This window comes from Rhinoraja longicauda, chromosome 6, assembly GCF_053455715.1.
Source record: "Rhinoraja longicauda isolate Sanriku21f chromosome 6, sRhiLon1.1, whole genome shotgun sequence".
NCBI lineage: Eukaryota > Metazoa > Chordata > Chondrichthyes > Rajiformes > Arhynchobatidae > Rhinoraja > Rhinoraja longicauda.
In genome coordinates, this window is record NC_135958.1 from 47,410,471 (window position 1) to 47,437,648 (window position 27,178).

General features: G+C 41.1%; 1 protein-coding gene across 1 annotated transcript in view; it reads right to left on the bottom strand.

The window, feature by feature from the left end:
- Nucleotides 1-25,435, bottom strand: part of myocd (myocardin) — an 89,944-nt gene extending 64,509 nt beyond the window's left edge. The window contains exons 1-3 of the mRNA XM_078401814.1: nucleotides 25,315-25,435; nucleotides 22,302-22,367; nucleotides 7,283-7,338 (exon numbers count right to left, since the gene is read on the bottom strand). Of these exons, the coding sequence (XP_078257940.1) occupies nucleotides 7,283-7,338; nucleotides 22,302-22,367; nucleotides 25,315-25,435 (243 nt within the window). The remainder of the gene's footprint in view (nucleotides 1-7,282; nucleotides 7,339-22,301; nucleotides 22,368-25,314) is intronic.
- Between the last annotated feature and the right edge of the window lie 1,743 nt (nucleotides 25,436-27,178).

The following is a 27,178-nucleotide window of genomic DNA, read 5'->3' on the forward strand; positions in this document are numbered from 1 at the left end:
CCAGCCAAGCAATTCCATTGCCATAGCACACTTTCATTTCTTCTATGAGCGTATTCTATCTGTAAAATAATTCCATTGGTATCTACAATGGGCTTTCGGAATTGTAATTCATTCTGCTATGCATGAAGAATACATTTACATGCAAGTCACTGGCTTTTTAATGATGCCACTTGGGTACAATTCATGATTAGCATCACTCCCATGATTTTATACTACAAATATATGGTTCAGGGAAGGCACGATCCTCAATCTGCTTGGACTTCAACTTGCTCTTTGCAGTCACTCACGGTTCCTTAATTTTCACATTGCATCATTTGACTTTTCAAGACTTTATCATTTGTTTCACAAACCTGTGGTTATTTCACAAAGGGCTTTTACTTTTCTCAACCGGCAATAAGTCAAAAAAGACAATCCTCCCAAACAGAAATTTCAATTTTTGACCAATTTCAAAGATTTTGCCTCCAATTTAGAGGTTCATTTGACATTTTGGTATGTTTAAGATACATATGTGTAAGATGCTGGTTTTTACCTAAGACAGACACAAAATGCTAGAGTAACTCAGTAGGTCAAGTCAAGTCAAGTCAAGTCAAATTTATTTGTCACATACACATACTCGATGTGCAGTGAAATGAAAGTGGCAATGCCTGCGGGTTGTGCACAAAAAGAATTACAGTTACAGCATATAAATAAAGTTAATAAGTTACTAAACATAGCACAAAAAGTGTCGACAAAAATTTAGTCTCTGGGGTTATAAAAGTCAGGCAGTGTCTCTGGAGAAAAGGAATAGGTGATGTTTTGGGTTGGAACCTTTCTTCAGACTGAAACATAGGGAAGGCCAGAACAAAACAGTGTCAGCAGCAGATGGCCTCAGGAAGTGAGGTCCTGTTAGTCCAATGTTGGCAGGGATACAAGGATACGAATAATGGAACTAATAGGACAACTAGGTGGGGATGTGGGGGGTGGAGGGTGGAGAGGGGGAAAGAAGGCAGGAGTTACTTGAAATTAAAGAAATCAGGGAAGAGTGGATGCAAGGGTTACTTGAAGTTAGAGAAATCCACTGGGTTGTAAGCTGCCCGAGCAAAATATGAGGTGCTGTTCCTCCAATTTGGGTGTGGCCTCACTCTGACAATGGAGGAGGCCCAGGACAGAAAGGTCAGTGTGGAAATGGGAGGGGGAGATAAAGTGTTTGGCAATTCAGCGGACTGAGCGTAAGTGTTCAGCAAAACGATCGCCAAGGGTACACCTGCCCTTGCCGATATAGAGGAGCCCACAACTGGAGTACCAGATACAGGAGATGAGGTTATAGGAGGTGCAAGTAAACCTCTGCCTCTCATGAAAGGACTGTTGGGACCCCTGGATGATGACAAGGGAGGAGGTACAAGGACATGTTTGCATCTCCCACATTTGCAGGGCAAGTCCCTGGGGAGGGGGAAGTTTGGGTGGGAAGGGGTGAAAGAGAGTTGTGGAGGGTGTTCCTCTCCGGAGAAAGTGGGAGGAATCAAAGGAGAAGCTGTTAAGGTTTAGGTGGAGAAGAGTGTTGGTAGAGGAAATTGGATGGTTCTGTGGTCAAGGAAGAAATGGAGGGCCTTAAGGCCTTCCTGGTGGGGGATGGAGGTGTAGAGTGACTGAACGTCCACAGTGAAGATGTGGGAGTGGGGGCCTGGAAACCAAAAGTTATTAAAGAGTCTATTTTGGTCTATCTATCTTGAAACACTGAGTACAGATGAACCTGATGCTGGAAATAAATTGAACTTCTATTTACTATCCTTTCTCGACAGTCTGAGCTCATCAACAATGGCATTCTTTTAGGTGCCTCTTTTCTGCAGTGATTGCTTAAATCTCCATTTAGGCCTGAACAAACTATTTAAGCAGAATCTCATTTCAATTTGCAAAACAATTATAACAGTCACAGCAGTTTGGCACTGTCACTGTTCATTTTAAATATAACATATTTCAGTAAAATACATTCCTTAATAATAAAGGAGCAACAACTGCTTGAAAATCAAAACCTTCTTTCGTTTAACATTAATAATTACATTGTTTAGGTTTTTTAGTTAACCTATTGAAAATGCTTAATATTTTCGTGATTATTTAATTCAAATATAACAAATGCTTAAATTTATTTTGATATTGCGACATTTATAAATCTTTAATGTTTCCTCACCGCTTTTATAATAGACAATAGACGATAGGTGCAGGAGGAGGCCATTCGGCCCTTCGAGCCAGCACCGCCATTCAATGTGATCATGGCTGATCATTCTCAATCAGTACCCCGTTCCTGCCTTCTCCCCATACCCCCTGACTCCGCTATCCTTAAGAGCTCTATCTAGCTCTCTCTTGAATGCATTCTGAGAATTGGTCCCCACTGCCTTCTGAGGCAGAGAATTCCACAGATTCACAACTCTCTGACTGTAAAAGTTTTTCCTCATCTCCGTTCTAAATGGCCTACCCCTTATTTTTAAACTGTGGCCCCTGGTTCTGGACTCCCCCAACATTGGGAACATGTTTCCTGCCTCTAACGTGTCCAACCCCTTAATAATCTTATACGTTTCGATAAGATCTCCTCTCATCCTTCTAAATTCCAGTGTATACAAGCCTAGTCGCTCCAGTCTTTCCGGGAATTAACCTAGTAAACCTACGCTACATGGAAGAAACTGTCGGCTATCAGCGCTTTCAAGAATGTTGTGGAGCGCGGGGCCTCGTCGCTTGGAGCCTGGGCTGCCTTGGACAGCTAATGTGGCTGTCCGCATCAGGACCAGGTGAGAATGGGCTTGGGGAGGAAGGAGCAGGAGATTCTGGGTGGAGCAGACCAGCAGTTTCATGTGCGGTATGGATGCGGAGACAGTAAATGGCAGTCAATCCAATGACAATGAAACATCACCCATCCATGTTCTCCTGAGATGCTGCCAGACCCTCTGAGCTACTCCAGCAGCTTGTGTTGTTTTGCTCAAGATTCCAACATCTGCAGTTCCTAACCTTCATCTGTAGTGCACTGAGATCAGTGTGCAAATGCTCCCCATCATAACCACACTGTGCTCTAGTGGGTGGGAAACAGGAGCGCGGAAGGGCAAAGCAACTTCCATCATTCCTTACGCTACAGGAGGCCATTTGGCCCTCTGAGTCCATGTCGGCTCACTGAGCAATCCCTTATCTGCATTCATTTTCCTCTAACCTATTCTCCTGGTGTTGCTGGATTTTACCATCCACTTACACATTAGGGGCAACTTAATGATTAATCGACCAACCAAGGCGACTTTGGGATATGGGAGGAACCTGAAGCACTGAAGAAACCTCACTGGTCACAGGAGGACGTGCAAACGTCACACAGACAACACCAGAAGCCAAAATATTGGAGCAATTCTACCAGCTGCAACAATATACTGTCCGCAAAATTTCACGAATTGCCGACCTATAGCACAGGAGGCCATGCAACCCAACCTGTCACAGCAATTTCTTCAGTCACAACATCTTAAACATGTCCATTAACTTCCCTTAGATTATTTTGCTCTTTACTGACATAAAGGCAATTTACAGGAGTCACTTTAGCTAATGGCATGTTATTAGGGCTGTGGAAGGAAACCCGAGCACAGAGAAGGTAACTCACATGGCCATGGGGAGAAGGTGCAAACTCCATGGTGAATACAGTGCCTTTTACTCAGTGTAAGGGAATCAAGAACCAGTGGTCGTAGGTTTAAGGTGAGAGGGGAAAGATTGAATAGGATCCTGAGGGGCAACCTTTTTCACACAAGGGGTGGGGGGTGTATGGAAAGAACTGTCAGAGGAGGTAGTTGAGGCAGGTACTAAAACAATGTTTAAAAGGCATTTTAGCTAATGTCATGTTCTTAGGCTGTGGAAGGAAACTAGAGCACAGAGAAGGCAAATCACGTGGCCATGGGGAGAAAGTGCAAACTGCATAATGACAGCGACTGAGGCCCGGATCCAACCAGAGTCAATGGAGCCAGTAAGCCCAGCACCAACCACTGTACCATTTGTGTACACACTGTGTACTTTGCAATTAAGGAAGGGAAGGGTTTGTTTTCACAATTATATTATGATATATTCATATTTATACTGGTGGCAAAAAAGCACCAGTTACTGACTAGGGTAAGGAAGAGGCAATGGCATCCACTGAAAGAAGCCAGGGTGACTCATCGACTTAACTTGAATGCACATTAAAAGCTGGAAAAAGTACAGACGACGTACGAGTACGTTGCCAGGACTTGAGGGTCTGTGGTCTATGGAGAGGTTGGGCAGGCGAGGACTTTATTCAAGGGAGCACAAGAGGCCGAGGGGTGATCTGATAAAGGTGTATAAAATCAGGAGGGAAATACACAGGGTGAATACAGTGCCTTTTACTCAGTGTAAGGGAATCAAGAACCAATGGTCATAGGTTTAAGGTTAGAGGGGAAAGATTTAATAGGAACCTGAGGGGCATCGTTCTCCACACGAGGTGTGGGGGGTGTATGGAAAGAACTGTCAGAGGAGGAAGGTGAGGCAGCTACTATAACAATGTTTAAAAGGCATTTTGACAGGTACATGGATAGGAAAGGTTTAGAGGGATCTGGACCAATGTGGGCAGGTGGGACTGACGTAGATGGGGCAGCTTGGTCAGCATGGACATGTCGATCTGAGGGGCCTGATTCTGCACTGTATGCACAAAATAGCTCTGGTAAATCTATGCCTTTTATTGTCATGTTGTACAAGTTTCCACAGATCCTGAATACCAAACACATGCTGCATTAGAGAATATATGTGACCTGTGGGCACATGCCTTGACAAGTTTCCACATTATCCCTGCCCCGACCTTCCATCGCCCTGCTTTCACATTTGGCTGTTCAAGCAGCACCTCATTGAACATTTGTCTTTTAATTAAATAACATTGTGCTCTCATTCCCTTGCAGTGCCTGCTCTAATCTGTCACAGGCTGAAACACTCTTGTCTGGTCCCCATGGGACCTGACTGATGCCAGACCACGTCATGTCTGGTCACAGATATTGCCCCTGACCTTCTTCCTCTGAACAGGAGATCAGACCTTTTTCAGTATAGTTACTCCCAGTAAGAACAAACTGCAGATGCTGGTTTAAATTGAAGGCAGACACAAAATGCTGGAATAACTCAGTGGGTCAATCAGCATCTCGGGAGAGAAGGAATGGGTGACGTTTCGGGTCGAGACCCTTCTTCAGACTGATGTCAGGGGAGGGGGTGGGCATCTTTGGAGCAGATGCAGCAGAGACAGAGAAATTGAGAGTAAGTGGTGGCGTCTTTGCAAGAGACGATTAATAATTTTCTTGAAACCTTGATTCACAATGGCTGCTGAGTACGTTACTGTATAGAAAGCTCTGGGCCAGTTAGAGCTGCACAGCCAGATGAAGATTCAGCTTCCATCAGCCCATCAGAGGAAGGAGAGACTTGATGAGGGAGGACTGTCTGTCGGCACATGGAGCAGGAGATGACAGCCCCCACCCACCCACCACCCTGAACTCTTTATCCAGCCCACCCAACACCAAACTTCACAGGCAACCTCTGCAAACCGAACCATAGCATGATTCATTGCCATGGGCGTGCTAGCGGCCAAAGATTCCTGCTGGGCTCCCAGTAGAACCATAACAAGTACAAAGGTTCATGCTGGGTTCTTGTATTTGGCGTGGCTTGCTCAAAGATGTCCTGCCATGTAATGGTTCGTACAAGCAGTTACCCTTAGAAAATGTTCCAAGGTCATTTGAGATAGATGATCAGCCATTTCATATACCAGTTGAAGATTAGTATTGTTTCTTCAATAATGGCTCAACGTTTCAACAGTGCCTATGGATTTTTGTTAGTTGCTCATTGGTTTGGATGTTAGCTCCTCACATACGTCCATATTTGAAACTCAGATATTGGAGCTCAGAAGCTACCTACCTATCTCATCCTTGTCCTTATTGCATGAATTAGTGGTTTAAGAAATCGACAACTTGACATTCCCCAAATTCACTTTATAGAAACATAGAAACATACAAAATAGGTGCAGGAGTGGGCCATTCGGCCCTTCGAGCCAGCACCGCTATTCACTACGATCATGGCTGATCATCTAAAATCAGTACCCCGTTCCTACTTTCTCCCCATATCCCTTGATTCCGTTAGCCCTAAGAGCAAAATCTAACTCTCTCTTGAAAACATCCAGTGAATTGGCCTCCGCAGCCTTCTGTGGCAGAGAATTCCACAGATTCACCTCTCTGGGTGAAAAAGTTTTTCCTCATCTCAGTCCTAAATAATAAAATTTGTGAGGTACTATTCCTATCTTCAGTGTCAATTTGATATAATCAACTTAAAGCAAATTCATAAGTGTCAGACACACTGAACATCTTATGAGAAAATTACTCCTGTCGCCTGCATCTTGCATTTGTTCAATAGACAATAGGTGCAGGAGTAGGCCATTCGGCCCTTCGAATGTACACTTGCTCTCTACATGGGGTTTTTTTGTGAATAAATCGCACTCAGCTTACAGAAATCCCCATGTGTATTTGTTATGGCCAGGCATAAATCCAATACAATCTCATGACATGGAAGTCCTGTATTTTCAACAATGACTAATGTTAACCAGCAAGAAAAAAAGACAAACTCAATTATCTACACAATTATCAGTCCTGTCACAGAGAATTACATTCTCATCACCTGCAAACAACAGTCAAAAGAAGAGATGGAATTAGGCAAAATAAACCTTTAGCTTATAAACAAACTGTTGAAACACAAATGACAACATGAAAACCACAAATGACAACATGAAAACCACAAACTCAATGTTAAAATGACTGGAATGAAACCTAGGAAAATTGTGTTGATTTTCAGGAAAGGAGGGAGATACCTCAACTATTGCAATTCATGCTACAGGGGAAAAATCTAACATTCCTTCTAGAATATCTTGACATGTTTAAAGATGAAATCTGGGGGCCGTTTCAAAATGCTAATTTCCGTCGCATTCAACTACTTTGAGAGACAACGGCCCAACCAACTGAAGGTTGTCCACAGTCAAAAGGACAACGCAAGACCACTTCAGCTCAAAACATTCTTCAAATATCTTTGACAAACATTTTGAAGCTGCCACTCAGTGAAGACTCCCAAAGGGAACAAATAGCTGGATTGTTGAGAGAAACACAAGGGTAGAACACAGTTACATTTACTGACAGACTTCAAGGCTGGAATTTCCTCACTGATATTAAGCAGGTTGCTCAATTCAAATCCTGAATAGCTATTTGAATTAATACCAGTTGCAATGATCATCATCTTGGTACCGGGAGTTCCATACCTTGGCTCTTTCCAGACTTCTTCTTTGGTCGTGATATACAGCTGGACTCTTTAGAGCTAGAGTAAGAAATAAAATCAAACTGATTAGTCGGTATATCAGCAGCTAAGTCCGATTTGCAAGATGTCCACAATTACAGAAAAATATCAGCTTGCTATGGTCAATCTCGCAAGATCCTACTCCAAAGACGTTAAATGGCTTGGTAAAATTGTAAGTTGTCCCGAGTGTGGGTGTAGCAGAATGTTTGTGTGTGGGGGTCGCTGGTCGGCACGGACTCCATTTCTGCGCTGTATCTCTAAACTAAGCCAAACTATTTTTCAACAAAATCTAAAATTAGAGTTCTCCTAAACATACTACAATCATTATATTTAACCAGTAATAAATTGTACTTATAACACAAACACATTTTATTAAAACAAAACCCATTTGTGGATATGTAGTGCTTATTAGTGGAGCATTAATAATTACACTCTTTACATGTCCTTTAGCGAGTTTTCATGCATTTAATAAATCCTGAAATTAATAACAGATATCCCTCAAACATACATGTTAAAAATATAACATCTGAAATTGTTCTCAAAACATTTAACAAACTTAACTACAGCAAATCTATCACCTTTCGTTAACTGTAAAACACATGTTTCACATGTGTGCGTTTCTGCCAAACATTTAACTCCTAAAAGAATAGATAACTGGTACATCCAACTGTTAAAATTCCAGAGAGCCACAAAATGCTGGAGTAACTCAGCGGGACAGGCAGCATCTCCAGAGAGAAGGAATGCGTGACGTTTCGAGTCGAGACCCGTCTTCAGTCTGAAGTAGAGTCTCGACCCAAAACGTCACCCATCCCTTCTCTCCAGAGACGCTGCCTGTCCCGCTGAGTTACTCCAGCATTTTGTGTCTATCCTCAGTTTAAACCAGCATCTGCAGTTCCTTCCTACAAAATTCCAGAGAATTGTGGAAAATGTTCCAATTCATTCCCATGCCACCTTAGTCATAATAACCACAGAATTTAGGAGGCGATTGACTATTTCAAAAAGTACACTTGAAAAAAAAGAATGTTTTTAGCTTATAAGCAAAAAGATGAGGTTGGTGTCAAGTTGATGGAAGCTTACTGGCATGTGGCATTGCACATTCTGTCATTAATAACACAGAACATTTATATTTTATCTTAGCAGTTATCTTGAACATATGGTAATAATGTGGTTGAGCTGTATTTACAAATGCATCTTCCAGAATTCAGTTATGCTCTGGTACTTAATAAAAAAATCCTGTTCTTTGGTAAGCTGCATTAATTGGATCCTTCTGCAGCAAGACTAATAACACATCATTCCAAGTACAATCCTTCTCAAGTTAATAACGTTTGAGCCATGGGCATCCCAGATACGAGCGGGTTCTCATAATTGTAACTAAATTCACATGTTTGCACCTACAAGTGGCAGAACCAGTTTTCTCTCTCTCCATTTGAACAATTGTTCTTTCTTACGAGTCTTGTGTACTTTTGATGTCACTTTGCTGCTGTAACACTGTAAATTTCCCCGGTGTGGGACGAATAAAGGAATATATTATTATTATGATATTATTTATTACAATACTGTGGAGGTATGGTTAGCAGAGAATGATTTTTGTCTATTTTCTGACACAGACAAGACTGACTGACGAACGTTTGTAAAATTGGAACCCATCTGTTACCCAGGGTCAGCCTGCACACCATGCAAAGCATCTCCTCTATTCAGAATGGTTTCTTTAATGTGGGACTGCAGATGTGATCCCTAATCTTTCACCTGTCAGCCACAACGATGTGGAAACTAGGCTGCAACATTTTGATTGCAGCAAAAGTTATCTCTGCTTTTTCCTCGGTACAGATGGCTACCTTTCAATTTTGATTCAAATTTTATGCCCTTAACTTTGAATGACAGTCACTGTTGAGATGAATCTTTGCATTCTGTAATGACATAGATCATTAACAATCTTTTACCTTTCTGCATGAAGCTGGGGGGGGATGATGGTCAAAAGGCCAGCTTTCCTTTTTGATCAGTGCTGGGGGTTTCTGATGTCTCACATCAAATTTTCAAACTTTCAGAAAGAACCTTTCCTTAATGTTGCTTTGTTTGCGCACTAGAGTGCCAATTTCTGTTCTAAGTTCCGTTTATTGTCACGTGTACCGAAAAGCTTCTGTTGTGTGCTAAGCAGTCAGCAGAAAGACAATACATGATTACAATTGAGCCATTCACCGTGTACACATACATGATGAAGAGAATAATGTGAATAACATTTATTGCAAGTTTGGTTGTATATTAGGACAAGTAACCATCAATTTCTAAATTGGACATGACATTGGCACTAACTGAATCAAACTAACACTGCCTCATTGGGAATCATACATTATTAGTGAAAATATTAACAATCAAACTGAACTGTACAAAAGTCCAAACAGTGTCATCATTAGGTTCTACAGTTTGTACTGTAGATTTGTCTGCTTACATTGCCCCTTTGAAGGGAAGTGATGGCTATTGGATCATTTAATCTAATGACCTTTCAGATGAGTATTTCTTTAAGATTTAATGAGCATTAAGAGTCACATGTCTAAACTCCAGTTACTGTGATAAAGCTGTAATTGATCATTGACCATGTCTTGTCGATTTAATATTGACACTAAAACCTGCCAAAGTTAATTGAATAAACTTCTCTTTGTGGGGTTCTGAACAGCATTGAAAAACCTCTCGCTCTTTAATGAAGTAAGAGCAATCCCAGCAGATGTTTGGGCTGTGGTTGGTGAGACCACATCAAGCATATAAACCTATATTTCTACATCGAGAGAAGCTGGAAGCCTAAATGGGTATCGTATTAAACTAATGTACACAAATATCTGATATAAACACTACCTTGGAAATTATTTTTAGTCACCATAGCTATAAGGTGAGAAGGGGAAAATATAATGCAGATGTGCAGGCAAGCTTTTCTTTTATCCAGAGGGCGGTGGGGCCTGGAACACATTTGGCAGGGGTGGTGGTGAAGCCTCCGAGAATGTCGGATGGTTTTGGAAGGAACATGTTTTGTATATATTTATTTCTTGAATAAAGTACTTTTTGATGAAAAAATTCCAAAAAAATCTGGCATTTGAAAAGAAATGGGTGGTGGTGCAGGCAGATACAACAGTAGTACTTAAGTAGCTTTTAGATAGATGCATGGATTTGCAGGGAATGGAAGGATTTGGATCACTGGCAGGCAGATTACATCAGTTTAGCTCGGCATCATGTTTGGCACAAACTTTTTGGAACATCCCTGTGGTGTACTGTTCTACGTTCAAATAAAATGTTTATGGTTATTGTTTGATTTGCAAACCAATGTATTTTATTCTGTGATGATGTTTTTCCAATATCCACTTCTATGTGCTACCTTAACCGGCTTATTTAATGTTTTCAATTGATCTATACCCTTTCTTCATATTTCTCATAGGGGGCTAAGATTATCATTACTTTTAATTATATCAAGTTGAAAGAATTTGATATAATTAAAAGTAATGATAATCTTCATTACATTCTACATACTATATTCTTCTAATTGGTAAATACAGCCAGATGTTTCTTAATGTATTACAACCAGCATTTTGTGCCCTCTACTCTTCCTTAGTTCTGGCCTTGGCAATTTCCTGGAGCTCTTCTTGTTTGGTGCTATTAGGGTGCTATTAGGGTGCTATTTTGTTATTTTTTTTACTACTAGCAGGAGGAGAACAAAGGGCCGGATTGTCTCCTTCCATGCCGTGTATTTCAATTTTCATTGTTTAATGCTTTTAATACATTTCCAAAAAGAGGCAATTTCAAGACACGGCAGTCTTTTTCTCCGTGCCAGAGTTCATTTCAAGATCTCTAGGACTATCTATATCCATGGCAAACGCTGTCAAGTTTAAGAATGATTCATCAAGAGTGATACCTGAATAGACTTGTCTCTCAGCAAAGGTGGTTTTGATTTTGTTCACTCATCTTAATTTTAACACTGATCACCTGTTGCGTTTCTTAATGCCAATCGTATTTACGTATTGCTGGGCACATTTCAGGTTTTTGTACAATACTGGACAGAAAAAATGTTACCTGCCCCTTCAGGCCTCTCCTTGTATTTCTTTATTTCCACCAGCGTTACTTGGTCTAGTCCCACTCTCCAGTTTCTTTCCTTCACCTAATATTTGCCTACTTAGAATAATTATTTCCAAAATAGCTCATGGAGACGGCTTTAATAGCATCCGCTGCTGTAAGTTAGGTCACCCTGAACCGTTTTACTGCAGCATATGTTCAATCCACTTGAATAATCTTTTGGTATTTTGGTACAGTTCACTGCTGGACAGCTTAAGCAATGGTGCTTGGAGCTTTTAACTCAAAACGATTTGCTAATCAATCTTTTTGAAGATAGCAGCCCTAGCAGAGTGCTGCACACATAACTATGCAACGGCAATTATTTGCACTGTATTGCAAAAGTCAACCAGCAGCTAAAAAGAAACGGAAAGAATCCTACTCATGAATCCTGGTGGCAGATTATGAGTCAATTAACCCTGTGTTCCACATCCTAGTCTATTAGTATCATACTTATAAAAGCCACAAACTTCTCAAATTCTCCAGTCTCCACCAATATTATTTGAAAAGGGATTTCTCAGGTGCAATAGCTCAAATTTAAACACTTGCGTGTCAAGTCAAAGCTGGAATGTAAAGTTGGCGGGTCACAAAAGGAGAGAAAATAGCACTGAAGACTGACTTTGGCTCATCTGGTACAACTCTGAACAGTATATAATTAATCAAGAAGTAAGCTCACATTGCAACTATTATCTGAGCAGGCAAGGCAAGGCAAGGCAAGGGGAAAAAATGAAAATAGAAAGATAAATAAAAAATAAAATAAAATAAATAAAAAATAAAAATAGAAAGATAAATAAAAAGATAAATAAAAATAGAAAGGAAGAAAGGGAACCATCTTGATAAACTGGGGATTAAACCCCAATTTTCAGTAGCTTTTTCTTTGGCTTTGCAAAGCTGAAATATTTTCAGAGGAATTGTTTACAATTGAAAAGATTTGGATATTACTTGAAAATCCACGGTGATATTCATTGTCTTGTGATGCTGACTGATGATGCGTGGATCGTGCCCACCAGCACGGACCCAGCTAGAGTTTCTGGTGCCAACATGGTGGCATCTCCATAACATGGGCACAAACAGAAACTTCATTTCCATCATATGAACTTATATTCCTAAACGTTAATTCAGAAGAAGAAAAACGTAAACGATTTACTTGTTCTATCGATAAGTTCACTACTTTTTATCCATATTCCAATTATTTTAACTTGGAAATCAAAAATTGTATAAGATACTAGAAATCTGAAATAAAAACAGAAAATGTTGGAAACTTTCAGTGGCATAACATAGATTAACATAGAAAATAGGTGCAGGAGGAGGCCATTTGGCCCTTCAAGCCAGCACCGCCATTCATTGTGATCATGGCTGATCATCCACAATCAGTAACCTGTGCCTGCCTTCTCCCCATACCCCTTGATTCCACTAGAGGTATGCTTCAACCCCAGGTGTGCATGATATAAATCCTATCAGAAATTCATGTAGTTAATCCACCACAGGTGCTTTAACTTAATGACAGATTATTAAAACTGGCCCTCAGCCCATGCCGTGTCAAGGCATGCAAGCCTTCATAGAATATAAGCAATCACATGTACAAGCGAGGAATGCAGTGGGAAGTGTCAGAAGCTCCATCAATCCATTTGCTGCTGGGAAATTCTTACAATTGAAGGATTGGATGAAGTGGATGTGGAGAGGATGTTTCCACTAGTGGGAGAGTCTAGGACCAGAGATCATAGCCTCAGAATTAAAGGATGTTCCTTTAGGAAGGAGATGAGGAGAAATTTCTTTAGTCAGACGGTGGAATTCAGTGCCACAGAAGGCTGTCAATGGATATTTTTAAGGCCGAGATAGATAGATTCTTGATTAGTAGGGATGTCAGAAGTTATGCGGAGAAGGTAGGAGAATGGGGTTAAGGGGGGAAGATGGAACAGTCATGATTGAATGGCAGAGTAGACTTGATGGACTGAATGGCCTAATTCTGCTGCTATCATTTATGAACATAAACACACAGCAGCTATAAAGTGAAAAAGGTTAATTGGAAGCTCTTATGCAAGCCTTGCTCATGTTATGGACATCCAATGAATGAACACCTATACAGTATAACTGAATGCTGACTTACTCCAGGACTTTGAGCCCTTTGAGGCAACAAAGTAAGCTGGGCTTCCCAAGTGTGTAATGTGATTTCAGTATTCCAATCCATTGTTCTTAGCATTAAGTGATGGATGTACATTTGCTGGAGATTAGTTGATTATTTATATATTAGATTTCCTTTCAATCTGGAAAATATATTTATCAGATACCTTGCTAAGTTGGAAATAATTTTCAATGTAGCAGTCATGAACTGCTTATAAACTTTCTAGTCATTTAATGTCAAATATTCATCATCAAATATTCTGTTGATGTAATTTGTAGCTGAAGGCATGAATTTACTTTCAAGGCAGGTTGTACTGGGTTTTTATTAAACCCTTAGTTTAGAGAGATACAGCGCAGAAACAGGCACTTTTGGCCCACCGGGTCCGCGCCGACCAGCGATCCCCGCACATTAACACTATCCTATACCCACTAGGGACAATTTTTACATTTACCAAGCCAATTAACCTACAAACCTGCATGTCTTTGGAGTGTGGGAGGAAACCGAAGATCTCGGAGAAAACCCAGGCAGGTCACGGGGAGAACGTACAAACTCCGTACAGACAGCACCTGTAGTCAGGATCGAACCCATGTCTCTGGCGCTGCATTCACTGTAGGGCAGCAACTTTACCGCTGCGCCACCGTGCCGCCCTGTATGATCTAGTGGCCAGGGCATGGCTGTTTATTGCTCACATGTACAAGACCTATCATAAACATGCACCAGTTTAAGATGTGGCGCTGGGAATGAAGGTAGTTCCCAACTCACTTGTCCAATAATTACATTTCTCAAGGATGTTTGTTTTCATTTCACAAGTTAAGTTGCTTTTCTATGGAATAATTAGAATTCAAACTTTGTATATGCAAATTGTAAGATGTACTCTGCAAGCTGCCAAATTAGATCATTCTTCCGGTTAATGACAGACACCACAACTGTTCATCCTTGTTTTATGCAGACAGTTGTTCAGTAAATATAAATCTGAGGTATTCTATTGTCAAAAACACATTTGATGATCACCGCTAGCTGTATACATTGACTTTCAACTGATATTTTGCTCTTTCCCTGCTGTATAATTAAGATATGTGTTGTGTAAACTCTTGTTCCATTCAGTACAGAATTGTTTTTATTAGTAAAGTTCTTTAGATAAACAACACACTGCTGAGTGCTCCGACATTGTCCTTTCACTCTGGCATGTTCAAAGGTCAGATAATGAAAGTCCTTACAGTTGCCCAGTTGTTTAACGATCTGAATAAAATTGAACTATAGTTGGATTTCAGTGCAGATTAAATTCTTTCTGTTAGATGTATCATTTCCCTGAACATTTTTCAATAAACTTTACATTCTAGACACTGTTACATTTAATTTAAAAGCTTAATTCTTGTATTAATGCCAGAGACAAAATCATAAATATGAAGGTACTCAGTGTAAGCACTTCATGTATGAAATTGTAGCTCAATATTTCCTGTAAAATCCAGTCACTCTTGTGATGCTGCAACTATTTGCCTATTATTTATCAAACGTTTCTCTAATGAATCAAATTAACCACAAATGTTTCCTTCATAAAGCAACAAGAGCAACATTTCTGGGTTTTTAGCCCTCTCTCTCTCCCCAGAGTAGGAATAATCTTTCTTCTCCCCTCCACTGGCCTCAGTGCTCTGATTCTCACCACCAAAAAATTATCTTTAGGTTTATTATTGTCCCAGGTACAGTGAAAAGTGTTGTTTTGCAAACAGATTAGATGTACGATACGTAGATATATTCAGTTCAAATTCAAGTGCAAAAGATAGCGCCAAGGGGAAGATAGAGAGTGCAGAATTTAGTTCTGAGTATTGTCGCGCATCAGTTCCTTAGACACAGTCCAATATCCTCGATTGGATAAAGGCAAATCTGGCTTATGGAAGGGCCGTTCAGAATCTTGATAACTCTATCTTATTTCTGTACTCTATCTCATCGTTGCTCGTGACTCAGCCCACCACATTGGTATCAACTGCAAACGTGTAGATGGACTTGGAGCCCAATTTGACTCACAGACATGAGTGCAAAAGGAGTATGGTAGAGGAGTGAGAACGTAACCTTGTATTGAGAGTTATTATGGAGGAGATGTTGTCATCTATCCTCACTGATCGAGGTCTGTGGGTGTTAAAAAAATCGAGGTGGGATTCTCGGGTTCATGACAGACCTATAGTCGATAAATAGAAGTCTAACGTAGGAGTCCTTGTTGTCTAGGTGTTCCACAGATGAGCTTAGGGCCAGGGAATTAGTGTCTGCTGTGGACCTGTTGTGACCGTAAGGAAACTGCAGTGGATCAAGTCTAGCTGGGAGGCTGGAGTTAATGTGTGCCATCAATTTGAAGCACTTCACGATGGTGGTGTATGAGCCACTAGATGGTTGTGATTAATGCACGTTCCCTTATGTTTCTTTGGCACAGGGATGATAATGTTTTTTTTTAATGTGATGGGGACCCTACAATGGAGTAGTGAGGGTTAAAGATGTCTGTGAATACCTCTGCCAGCTGAGGCATAATTTAGAGATACAGCACGGAAACAGGCTCTTCGGCCCACTGAGTCCGCACCGACCAGCGATCCCCGCACATTAACACTATCCTACACACACTAGGGACAATTTTACATTTACACCAGGCCAATTAACCTACAAACCTGTACGTCTTTGGAGTGTGGGAGGAAACCGAAGATCTTGGAGAAAACCCACGCTGGTCACGGACAGAACGTAGAAACTCTGTACAGACGGAGCACCCGTGGTCAGGATCAAACCCGGGTCTCTGGTAGTCAGGATCGAACTTGGGTACCTGCGCTGGAACACAGTAGCTCTACCGCTGCGCCACCGTGCTGAGGATGAGGAACTCCATCCAGACCAGTTGCTTCCAGCAGGTGCACTCTCAGGAAAGTGGATCTTACGTCTGCCTCAGTAACCTGAGACTAGGAGGCAGGTGGCATTCACTAACACCCTTCCATTCAAAGCAGGCATTGAGTTCATTGTGGAGGGACCCATTGTTGTTGGCAATGCAGCCTGTTCCTACAGCAATACCGCAAATGGTCATTTCACTTGTACAATTAGCAGGAAGCAATATCAAGCTTCACAAGCTACCCACCCTGCCCCTGACTACCTCAGACATATTTCCCAGGAGCGAATGATTGATGGGGTCACAGACGCAAGCATCTGATTAAAAAAATATTATCCAAACCATTGCAATTCAATTCAACTGGGTAGGCACGGCCTGTCAAGAGTTTTACGCACATATTCAGCTGGGCTTATATACGGAATGCTGCAAGAGCTTCTGAGGATATAATGAACACGATGGTGTTGGATTAGCGGGCTTTGGGATAAGTGTTATTGTGCAGCTGACTAGGATGAACAAAATAACACCCAACATATTTATGTTCAAAGGTCTGAATGCAAATAAAGTGTTTGTTCAGTAAATGCCTTCCACAGTTTTAACACCATCCTAACTGAACTGAATATGCCAAAGTCTGAAGAAGGCTCTCGACCCAAAACGTCACCCATTCCTTCTCTCCAGAAATACTGCCTGCTACTCCAGGTTACTACAGCATTTTGTGTCTATCTTTTGTGCCAAATAATGGTCTTTTAGCCACATGGCCAAAAGTGTCATGTTTGGAAAAAAATGCAACGTTGCAAGAAAAGTAGACCATTGGATGATTCAAAACTTCACGTGGAATTCCGGATGTTGAACCAGGCGTACAACCTCCCCACACTTTCCACGGGAAAAGGTTGCTCCAGTTTTAATTGTTGTTGGTTATTTCTGATCAGAAATAGTTTAGCCAGTGTCTAACAGGAACATTTTGCAGATTGAAAAGTTGAAACAGGGGCCTATGATTTTTTGAAAATATGTTTTTATAAAGTTTCAGCACAGTATAGAGTGTGATGAATGGAGTCAATAGAATTTAGTCATGGAGGTGTGCTCCATAGAACAAGACCCTTCAATGCATTGAGTCTGCACTATCAAATCACCAACCCTGCAAATTAGCTATCCTCAGATTCTACTCCTGACCTAAACACTCCTAAACACCAGCAGCAATTTATAGTGGTGAATTAGGGATGAAAACACAGCAGCAGAGGGAGCATTGGCAGTTACAGTGAGAGTGCACAGACTCCACACAGACAGCAGCACTCCATGGCCTGTAACTAATCCACAAGTCTTGTTCACCCCTTACTGTAGTGATCACTGACCCACACTGGTTTCCTGTCTGCCAAAGCCCAACGTTTAAATCCACATTCTTTTATTCCCCTACAGTTTTCTACCCTTTACCTTTACCTATCTCCATGAACTGCTCCAAACCTTCAATCTTCTGAGAGTTCGGTCTACATGGCACTTTCATCATCCAGCACTATGCCCTACGTTAAACATCAGGGCCTTAGAGTTAGAAAGGCCTCATAATTTCCTTTTCTGGCTCTGCACTGCCATGCAAAACAAACCCCTTCCCTTGTGTAAAGCTGCTTCAGTAACACCCAGTGCCTTGAGCATCAGGCACTGTGGAACTTGAAAACATTTGGACTGTGTTAAACACCATTGGGGCACCCGGCATTTAAGGTGTGAGATACATTCTCTTCATCACAAATGACAATAGTTTACTATTAAATTTTCACAGCATGTTGCACCAATATCCATAAACAATAGTAGTAATTATGCAGGCAACATGCATGCAAAGTTATCTTGGCCATCACCCTACTTGTAATTTTTGAAAATAAGGGTCTAAACTATACAAACAATAACAAAAGAAAAATCTATGATTAAAATAAACAGAGAAATTGTATAATTTAAATTGCTAACCTTTCAAATTCTACTTCAACTCACACATCAACTGCACTGGGAAATAAATGACTGTGGTTTCATCATGACTGAGTCACTGGAGTTGACCAACTTCCTACCCAACAGTATTGTGAAAGCTCTGCCACATTGTAAGTGGCTGTTTAAAGTTTCGGCCCAGATGCATTTTCCCTGGCTGAGGTGATTGGGTAAAGGTACACAAATGACCAGGTTTGGCCTAGTGTCAAAACATAAAAAACTAGTTTAGACTGTAAGAGTTTTTGTTTTTACAAATAATGTCACTTTCTATCATAGAAAATCCACACTTTCAAATGTCTTACCTTATATTGAAGACATAAGCAAATTTTGCAACAGAATTATAAATAGTCAATAGTAAAAGACTTGGGGGGTTCTCAGATGATGGAAAATAGTTACTGATTCAAATTAGCAACCAGGGTACTTTTTTAAACAAAATAATACTGAAGGACCATATTTTTGTTGTGGTTTATTCCTAGATAGGCAAACTGGTTCAGCCCATTTCAGCATTGAAATGCATGAAGTAATAGGCAGCTGGTCACCTCATGCATGGTTTATGGATGCCCAGGACTACATAAGCCATGTGCATTACGTTCTCCAAACCCACGCTTGGAGTGGGTTGGAAGGAACTGCAGATGCTGGTTTACACTGAAGATAGACAGGGAAGGAATAGGTGACGTGTCGGGTCGAGACACTTCTTTGGTCTGAAGAAGGGTCTCAACCCGAAACATCACCCTTTCCTTCTATCCAGACGATTGAAAGGAGGCACACATGCGAGCCTGATAGGATACCGTCAACTGACGGTGCAGAACCTGAAGGGTGATTAGTATTTATCAGTATGACTCAGACCAAGGAAGCCATGGTCTGAACAATATTCTGCATTTGGTTCTTCAAGTGGATTGAAAAGAAGCTACAAGTTGACCAGCGATAGGTTTCCGAGAAGGTTCTCTCACTGTCCTGAAGACAGTGCTCCAGAACAATAGCTGGAGGTCACTTTCAGTCATGGGTTGCAAACTTCAGGAAGGCCAGAGAGTTACCACACCAACAGTAGTCACTGGTCCCTCAGTGCATGGTGTGCAGGACCAGGCTGTGGGCGGATCATATCCTGATGGGGGCCTGAGGGGAGGATGGTTTACCACTACGTGGGTTTGAGAGGAGTGGGTAAGTGCAGAGGAATTGGGGAATAGCAGATTCTCAATCAGGGATTCAGTCTCACTGTGAGGGAATGACAGTGCTAACCATGGAGCCAAAGGTTGGACCAAATGTTGGGTTGGGAGAGGACATCAGTGGGTGCTGATAGGTTAGGGTCGGAGTGCCCAATGATCTGTGCTCCTGGAACAATATGGACTGATTTTCCTCACCCCACTCCAACAGGAGCGATATGCAGGGGTTCCAGTTTCTTCCCATATCACAAAGGCATGTGGCTTGGTAGGTTAATTGGCTGATGTAAATTGCTCCTAGCTTGTAGGTAAATGGTAGAATCTCGGAGCGGGTCGATGAGAGTGTGGGGAAAATAAAGAAGGGGATTAAATTTGGATGAGTGTAAATGCGGGTGCAGACTTGGTGAGCCGAAAGGCCACTTTCCGTGCAGTGTTGCTCTCTAATTCCGCGTGGAAGTGTGTCAGAAATGTAGAGGTGAATCGCGACCAGCTCAACCTACAGAGGGAGTTCAGATGCCTCTCGTGGCCCGGGCAGAGACAGGGTGTTGGGAGGATGGGGTATATTTAGAACACCTGCACTTACAGAGAGGTAAACTACTGATGAGATAAGAGTGCCTTGATGTCGATGTACTGTGAATGAAGATGACGTATACTCTTTCCTATGGAATCAAACCATTCTTCCATTTGGAGGAGAGGTCTTGCACACAGCCTGTCAGTAGAATTATACAGTGCCTCATCTTTTATCTCACGCCTTCCTCATAACAGCACAAACTGACAAACTGTCGGCAAAGTCCCACAGCAGATCCAGTACAACTGGGACGTGTCCATTTGTAGGTAAAGATTTATACCTCTCCATTAAAAGCAGAGATTAAACAAAGGAATGCAACCCACCTTTAACCACTTCAGTTTGTACCTGAAATGTACAGGTAAAGTCAAGCATACAGTAATCACCTCAGCAGCAAAGTAACAGCGGCCAAATGTTTTAGCTGTTCTGGAGCAGTCTAAAGGTCTGAGCAATGCACAGGATATCTGACAGTTGGATAGTTAGACAATCCACACATGCAAGATTCCCTATGATTATTTGCTTTTTTAACAGAACAAACTGTAAAATTTTAAAGATTGCTAATGCAAAATTAAAAATATTTCAATAACCTTTATAACTCCTATGGATATGGAGCTACTGAAAATCCTGGCATTCACTGCCAAAGTCTGGCTTCCCTGAATAGTCAATGATTTGCAACTACAAGGGATAATTAAGACTTAGCAAGACCAGTGTGTAACCAGAGCCACACCTAGACCAAATTCATAAGAATGTTAAGTTTTCTTTGTGAAGCAATTAAGTTTTTGCACAAGCAGCTTCTTGCTCATAGCTTGCTGATAATAGCTTTAAAAATATATATTTTCTGATGTTTCTGAAGTAAACTTACATTTTCGAATAGCCATTATTTAGTTCATTATCTTCACAGGAATATTATTATGTTCACAGGATGTGCTCATCACTGGTCAGGGCAGAATCTGTACTGAACTCCCCTTGAACTTGAAGTGGATATCTGTGGCCACTTCAGAGGGCACTCAATAATAAACCACACTGATCATTCAGGAGTTATATACAGGCCAGGCATGGCAAGGCTGGCAATGTTCCTTCCATAAAGGACATAAATGAGCCAGATGAATTCTTATGACAATCCAGTAGGTCATGATTAATACCATGAACAAAAAACGCCAAAAAAGAAACAAATTAAATGGATTCAATTATTTTGATCCATGGAGTGATTCGAACATCTGTCTCTGAATTTTTGTTTAGTTTAGTTTAGAGATACAGTTTAGTTTAGAGAAACAGGCCCTTCGGCCCACCGAGTCCGCGCCGACCAGCGATCCCCGCACACTAACACTATCCTCCACACACTAGGGACAATTTTACACTTACATCTAGCCAAGTAACCTACAAACCTCTACGTCTTTGGAGTGTGGGAGGAAACCGAAGATCTCGGTGAAAACCCACGCAGGTCACGGGGGGAATGTACAAACTCTGTACAGACAGCACCCGTAGTCAGGATCGAACCTGGGACCCAGGTCTCTGGCTACGTAAGGCAGCAACTCTACCGTTGCGCCAACGTGCTGCCCACTATCATCCATCGACATATTCAATCTGTTAGTGCATACCTATGCAATGACAGCATTTAAACTTGATCACCAGATTCTGAGTAACATAAATGCATTTCAACCAGGTTATGGAGTGGTCCAGAAATGCTACGGTTCCAGTGTACAAATGTCTGCCTAACTAATCCTTAGACTGCTGCCTGTCAGATGGGCCCTAATCTATCAGGAGTTCTGGCCTTCAGCTGACACACAGAGTCTGGGCCTCGGCTAAGAGTGTCCAGATAAAAGATCCACATCCACCACAATAAAAACACTCTAATCAGCTGGCACATACACAGGATGCTGTTGGGCAAGGCTTGGCTATTAAACAGATCACTCACGTGCACCAATATGCAGTGTGTGTCTCTCTCATTAATTTATAAATGGAATTTACTTTCCCTCCCTCAAAACAGTTAATTTGATTGAGTACATATTTTCCACAGAAGTACAGCTGATGAGACTTGAAACAGCCGAAGAATGTTCATTTTGGTTCACCAGTTACATGCGTTTTGTACCGGGTTCACAGAGGTTACTCTGTGCTCATCTGCTGGCAGTGTAAGCCGACGGCAGACAGTTGCTTCCTGTTAGATTTTGGGAGCAGTTGATGGAATTAAAGCTGATGTTAGTTTGAGAGCATGAAGAGAGGAGCTGGTGTACTTACGTGGCATGATGCCTTGGTCAGCGAGCTGTTCGCGGGTCCTCCGTTGTTGCAGACGGAGCTGGAGAACTGTGACCAAAACAAAAGTTGCAGAGATCAGCCATCAGATCCTCCCTGCCATTCCTCACGTCTGCCTGCTGCAATTAAATTGTGACTCCAATGAGGAGAAGGTCAGGGCACAAACTCTGGATCGGCCAGGTCAGCATCTTGAAACTTCAGCAGGTACCAAAAGTACCTGGAGTGCCCATCGCTCTGGGTAGCCCCTCCCCCCAAGGGTGTTGGTGGCTTCCCAGAACCATGCTCATCTTTCAAGATTTTAATTCACATTTGCTGTACTTTAGCAAAGCAACAGTGTGTTCTGCCAGAACGTTATCTTTATACCAATTCCTTTGACTAAAACCTCATGTTTAAATGGGTGGCCTGCAGAAAAAAAAAGTCTGCACACTGCTGTGTGTCTTTGAAGAACTGACTGGGAGCACAATCCAGCATTAGAATGTGTTAGCAAGCTAGGTATACAACATGGAGTTTGCTTCGACAATCTGATTGCTACCACAAAGAAAAGGACAGACAATGGAGACAAAGAATTGCAGATGCTGGTTTAGAAAAACAGGCACAAAGTGCTGGAGTAACTCAGCGGGTCAAGCAGCATCCCTGGACGACATTTCAGGTTAGTCCCCTTGCTCAAATTCAAAAGAACATGACCCAAAATTTCAATTGTCCATTTTCTTCAACTGATGCTGCTGGACTAAGGACCACTGAGTTCAACTATAAGTTTGGGGGTTTTTTTGCTCCAGATTCCAGCATCCACAGATTTTTTGTGTCTCCATTCTATTGCCTGAGACCACTAGCCAGAGTAGAGTTTTTTTCTATCGTAGATGGAGAAGCAATTGGCTAACAGTAAGTGCGTTTGGAATGTAGCAAACCAGTTATTAGCTCCATCTGATCTCTCCCCATCAATATCTTGGGCTATATTGCAACCAAAAAACCTAGTCCCACCCTTTGCAATGCATCTTATTGCTAGGTACCGATACTGAGTAATAATGCTCTTAATGTTGCCTATATTTGATGTTGTTTTATTTGTGATTTGACACTGGTATCAAGACTTGGACTTTTAAATAAAATGTTAAACACCTGATATTCATATCACTTAATAAAATGAATGGAAAGGGTTCAGTAATTATTTAATTGGCCTTTTGGAAGCATAAACATAGCACAATTATTACTGGAAATGAGACAAGTGCTGGAGTAACTGGCTCGAGAACCTTCTTCAGAGTCTGAAGGGTCTTGACCCGAAACGTCACTTCTTCATGTTCTCCAGAGATGCTGCCTGACCTGCTGAGCTACTCCAGCACTCTGTGTACTTTGGCGTATTAACCAGCATCTCCAGTTCTTTGTTTGTATAATTATTGCAGGTGCTGGTCTAAACATCATCCTCTTGGTCAGAAAGGTACAGTAATGTCTGTGCTTTTTAAAGGATGCATCATGCTTGAAATTTATCGTCTGCCGGTCAATTTGAACATTAGTAAAAACTACAGTCAGCATTTTCTGTGCAGCTGCATTTATTCATCAAAGGACTTTGTGGGGTCTGGATATTTCTGCGGTTGAGGAATGCAGCTGGATGTTTTACATTGGATATGGCAGTGTTTCTGCTGTTTCACCTATTGTACAAAGTACATGTTGGCAAACACACACAATCTGTAAAATTGACTCGGTAATTAGATTTTTAGTATAACGAAAATATTTTTGTTGCATCGATAAGTTAAAAATTAATTGGCATAATGATGAAATGCTGAATTGGTCTTTTGGATGTAACAATAAATTGCAGCATTGCCTATGAATTACAGAACCATCATAGAACCATGGATTTCTAGATCCCAGATCACTCTTTATTGAATAAAAGGGAACACTTCCGATATCTTAGCCAAGATTGCTCCCCCAACCTATAGTATCAGTCATCTCGCTGTACTTTGCGGGAACATTTAATGAGGAAATGGTTCCTGGGTTTGGCAGCCTTAACAAAAATGGCCATACTTCAAAATAATTTTCCTTTGTAAAGATCTTTCAGGCTAACAGGAGATTTGATGAGACACAAAACAGTTGCTGCTTTTTCCTTTCACTGAGAGTCTGTGTCTTTGCATTAGAATGACCCTCCCTCTAGTGGCATTGAGTAGAACTTACAAAAAGAGTCAAACTGCAGATTATGTTCAAAGGTTATTGTCTATCCATTATAATTTTATAAACATCATAATAAACTAAATTGCAGAACATTAGTTTTATTGTTCACCATGATTATTCTAATTCTTAAATCTCACCCAGAAAAATAAACATTTTAAATATTAAATCAACCATTAGTGTAGACAACAGCTGCACACAAACCTGAAGAAATTTGCTCTCGTTTGAAGACAAACAAAAAGTACACACTCACAAATATCTCATTCAAAACAGGATGCGGAGTTATGAACACATCATTTAAACAGAGTCACAGCAGTGTGTGGTCTCGGCACAGAATGCAAATCAGACAGAAAAACCACGGGAACCGAGGAAGCAAATGGTGACACAAGGAAAGTTCCTACTCGTGCTGGGCATGGTCTGTCAAACAATATTCAACACCCTTAAAAACATGTTCAGTATTTATTTTCCTCCCTTTTGGCATTCAACTATGCTAATACCCAGGCACTAAATGCTGATACAAATAGGTGGTGTGAATTAAACAATGCAGAAGACACTTTCCCATTGTTAAAAAGTGACCCCTGCATGCAGAATTTGTTATGACTTCGAGGAGAGGTGATTTTTTTAATGCGCCGATGTAGACAGCAGTTCAAACGTATGATAAGTCCAGTTACCAACCAAACTACTCCCAATAATAGAAGCCATAATTGGATTGGAGATTAATGACTAAACTATATATTTTATATTCCACAGTCTAATGTCAACTTGCAAAGTCCACAAAAGTCAGTTTGAGTTTAAAAGACAGAAAGTTAAGTTTAAAAAAAATAAAGTAATATTCTCTTCAAACCTCCTTTGAGTTTCTGTGAGATGATATCAGAGTGAAAGTGACAGCTGCCATCCTGGTCTCCATGTACGATGTAAGGCAAGACCCCTGACAGGTTGTCTTGCTTTTCTGTAACATCAACCATGCTTAATTCCTGAAAGGATCAAAGAACCCTGAGCATTTGACAGCAGCCATGCTGCCGGAAAGCCCACGTCCCACTCACTGTCCCCATACTTCTGAATGTTTCCTTCGGAATTCAAAATGAATAGGCACGGAAACACCAATGAGTTAACTCCCAGCACACCCTCCTGTAAATAAAGCTTGCTGCATGCGTGTTGAAACCTGTATAAAATATTTCCTCGCAGGCACCGGCTGTATTTTAAACCAAAACGCTGAATGATGCATGTCCAAGCATTGGAAAACAACATTAAAAAAAAAAACAATTGAAGGAAGACTGCTGGTTATGCTAGATGGTGAAGTGCTGAAGCATTTCAATCATTCACTGCCAGATGATTTATGCACAACTGATCAAATTAAGCTGATAAATATAGTTCCACCAGTTGTCGGCTGTGAATATATCTGCTCAGCAGATGCATGCTGGGTAAAACTGTGTGACTTGCTCACCCAGCTGAGAAGCGGCCCCAAATTACGGACTGCTGCTGTTGTCACTGGTTTGAATTCACTGTTAATATTGCAACAGATGTTTGCCGAAAAAGAAACACTTTAGAAACGAGCTTTACAAAGGATGGACTCGTCAATATTTAGTTCCATAACAAGCATTTTAATTGATATTATTTGATGTAATGCTCATCTTCCTGCCCACCAAGTCAAATCCCTGGACATGTTTAAATTTTTTAAAGAATATTCCTACTCTGTGCAAATTATATTTTTATGAACAAAGCTTCTTTTTGAAGTAGTTGATACAGAGCATAATTCAGCAATGGTTTTGCTAGCCAGGGTAAAGGTCAAATTCTCATTCCCCTAATATCTTTGTTGAGATTTATATGAGCAATAACAGTTGTGGTTAAAACCTATTAAACTCAGTCTTGATCCTCCAAACAGTCAACTGTCTGGATTTACTCATTTTGCTAAAAATGTATCTTGATATTTCCATTCCATTATTTATAAGGTTTGTTTCCTTTTTGAAATACCTAACCGGTGACACTCAAGGCAAGGTGTGTGTAAGGAGCTTCAGGACAGCTGTTATCTTCTCCTCCTCCTTCTCATCTCTAGACTTGGGGGTCAGCAGATATGAAAGGAATGAATGCCATTCCTTGATTCATGAAAGTGCTGCCCTCTTGAAAAATGTTAAGTGAATGTTAAATTGAGAAAGCTAAGCACATCATACAATAAGCATTTCACCACAGTGTATTCTTACGGGGAGGGAATAGCATGCTTTTCATTTTAATGAACATTTCGTTTGCACATAGAAATCACATCTACCAAAGAATCAATCGTGTTACACCAAAAAATTGCAAATCAAATGTTCATAAATTGAGTACATGTAGGAAGGAACAGTAGAAGGTGGTTTAAACCGAAGATAGACACAAAAAGCTAGAGTAACTCAGCGGGACACGCGGCATCTCTGGAGAGAAGGAATGGGTGACGTTTCAAGTCGAGACCCTTCTTCAGACATAAATTGAGTTCTTCAATTCATAAATTGAGGTATATCTGTATTGAGCTCGCATTTCGTAGATTGGAAGTAATCTGAATGAAACATAAAAGATTCTGAGGGGGGATAGATAGGATGCAATGAAAGAAGATTCCCTAGTGGGTGTGAGAGGGGGATTCAGGGGCGTAACCCCAGGGCGGCACAGTAGCACAGCGGTAGTGTTGCTGCTTTACAGCGAATGCAGCGCCGGAGACTCAGGTTCGATCCTGACTACGG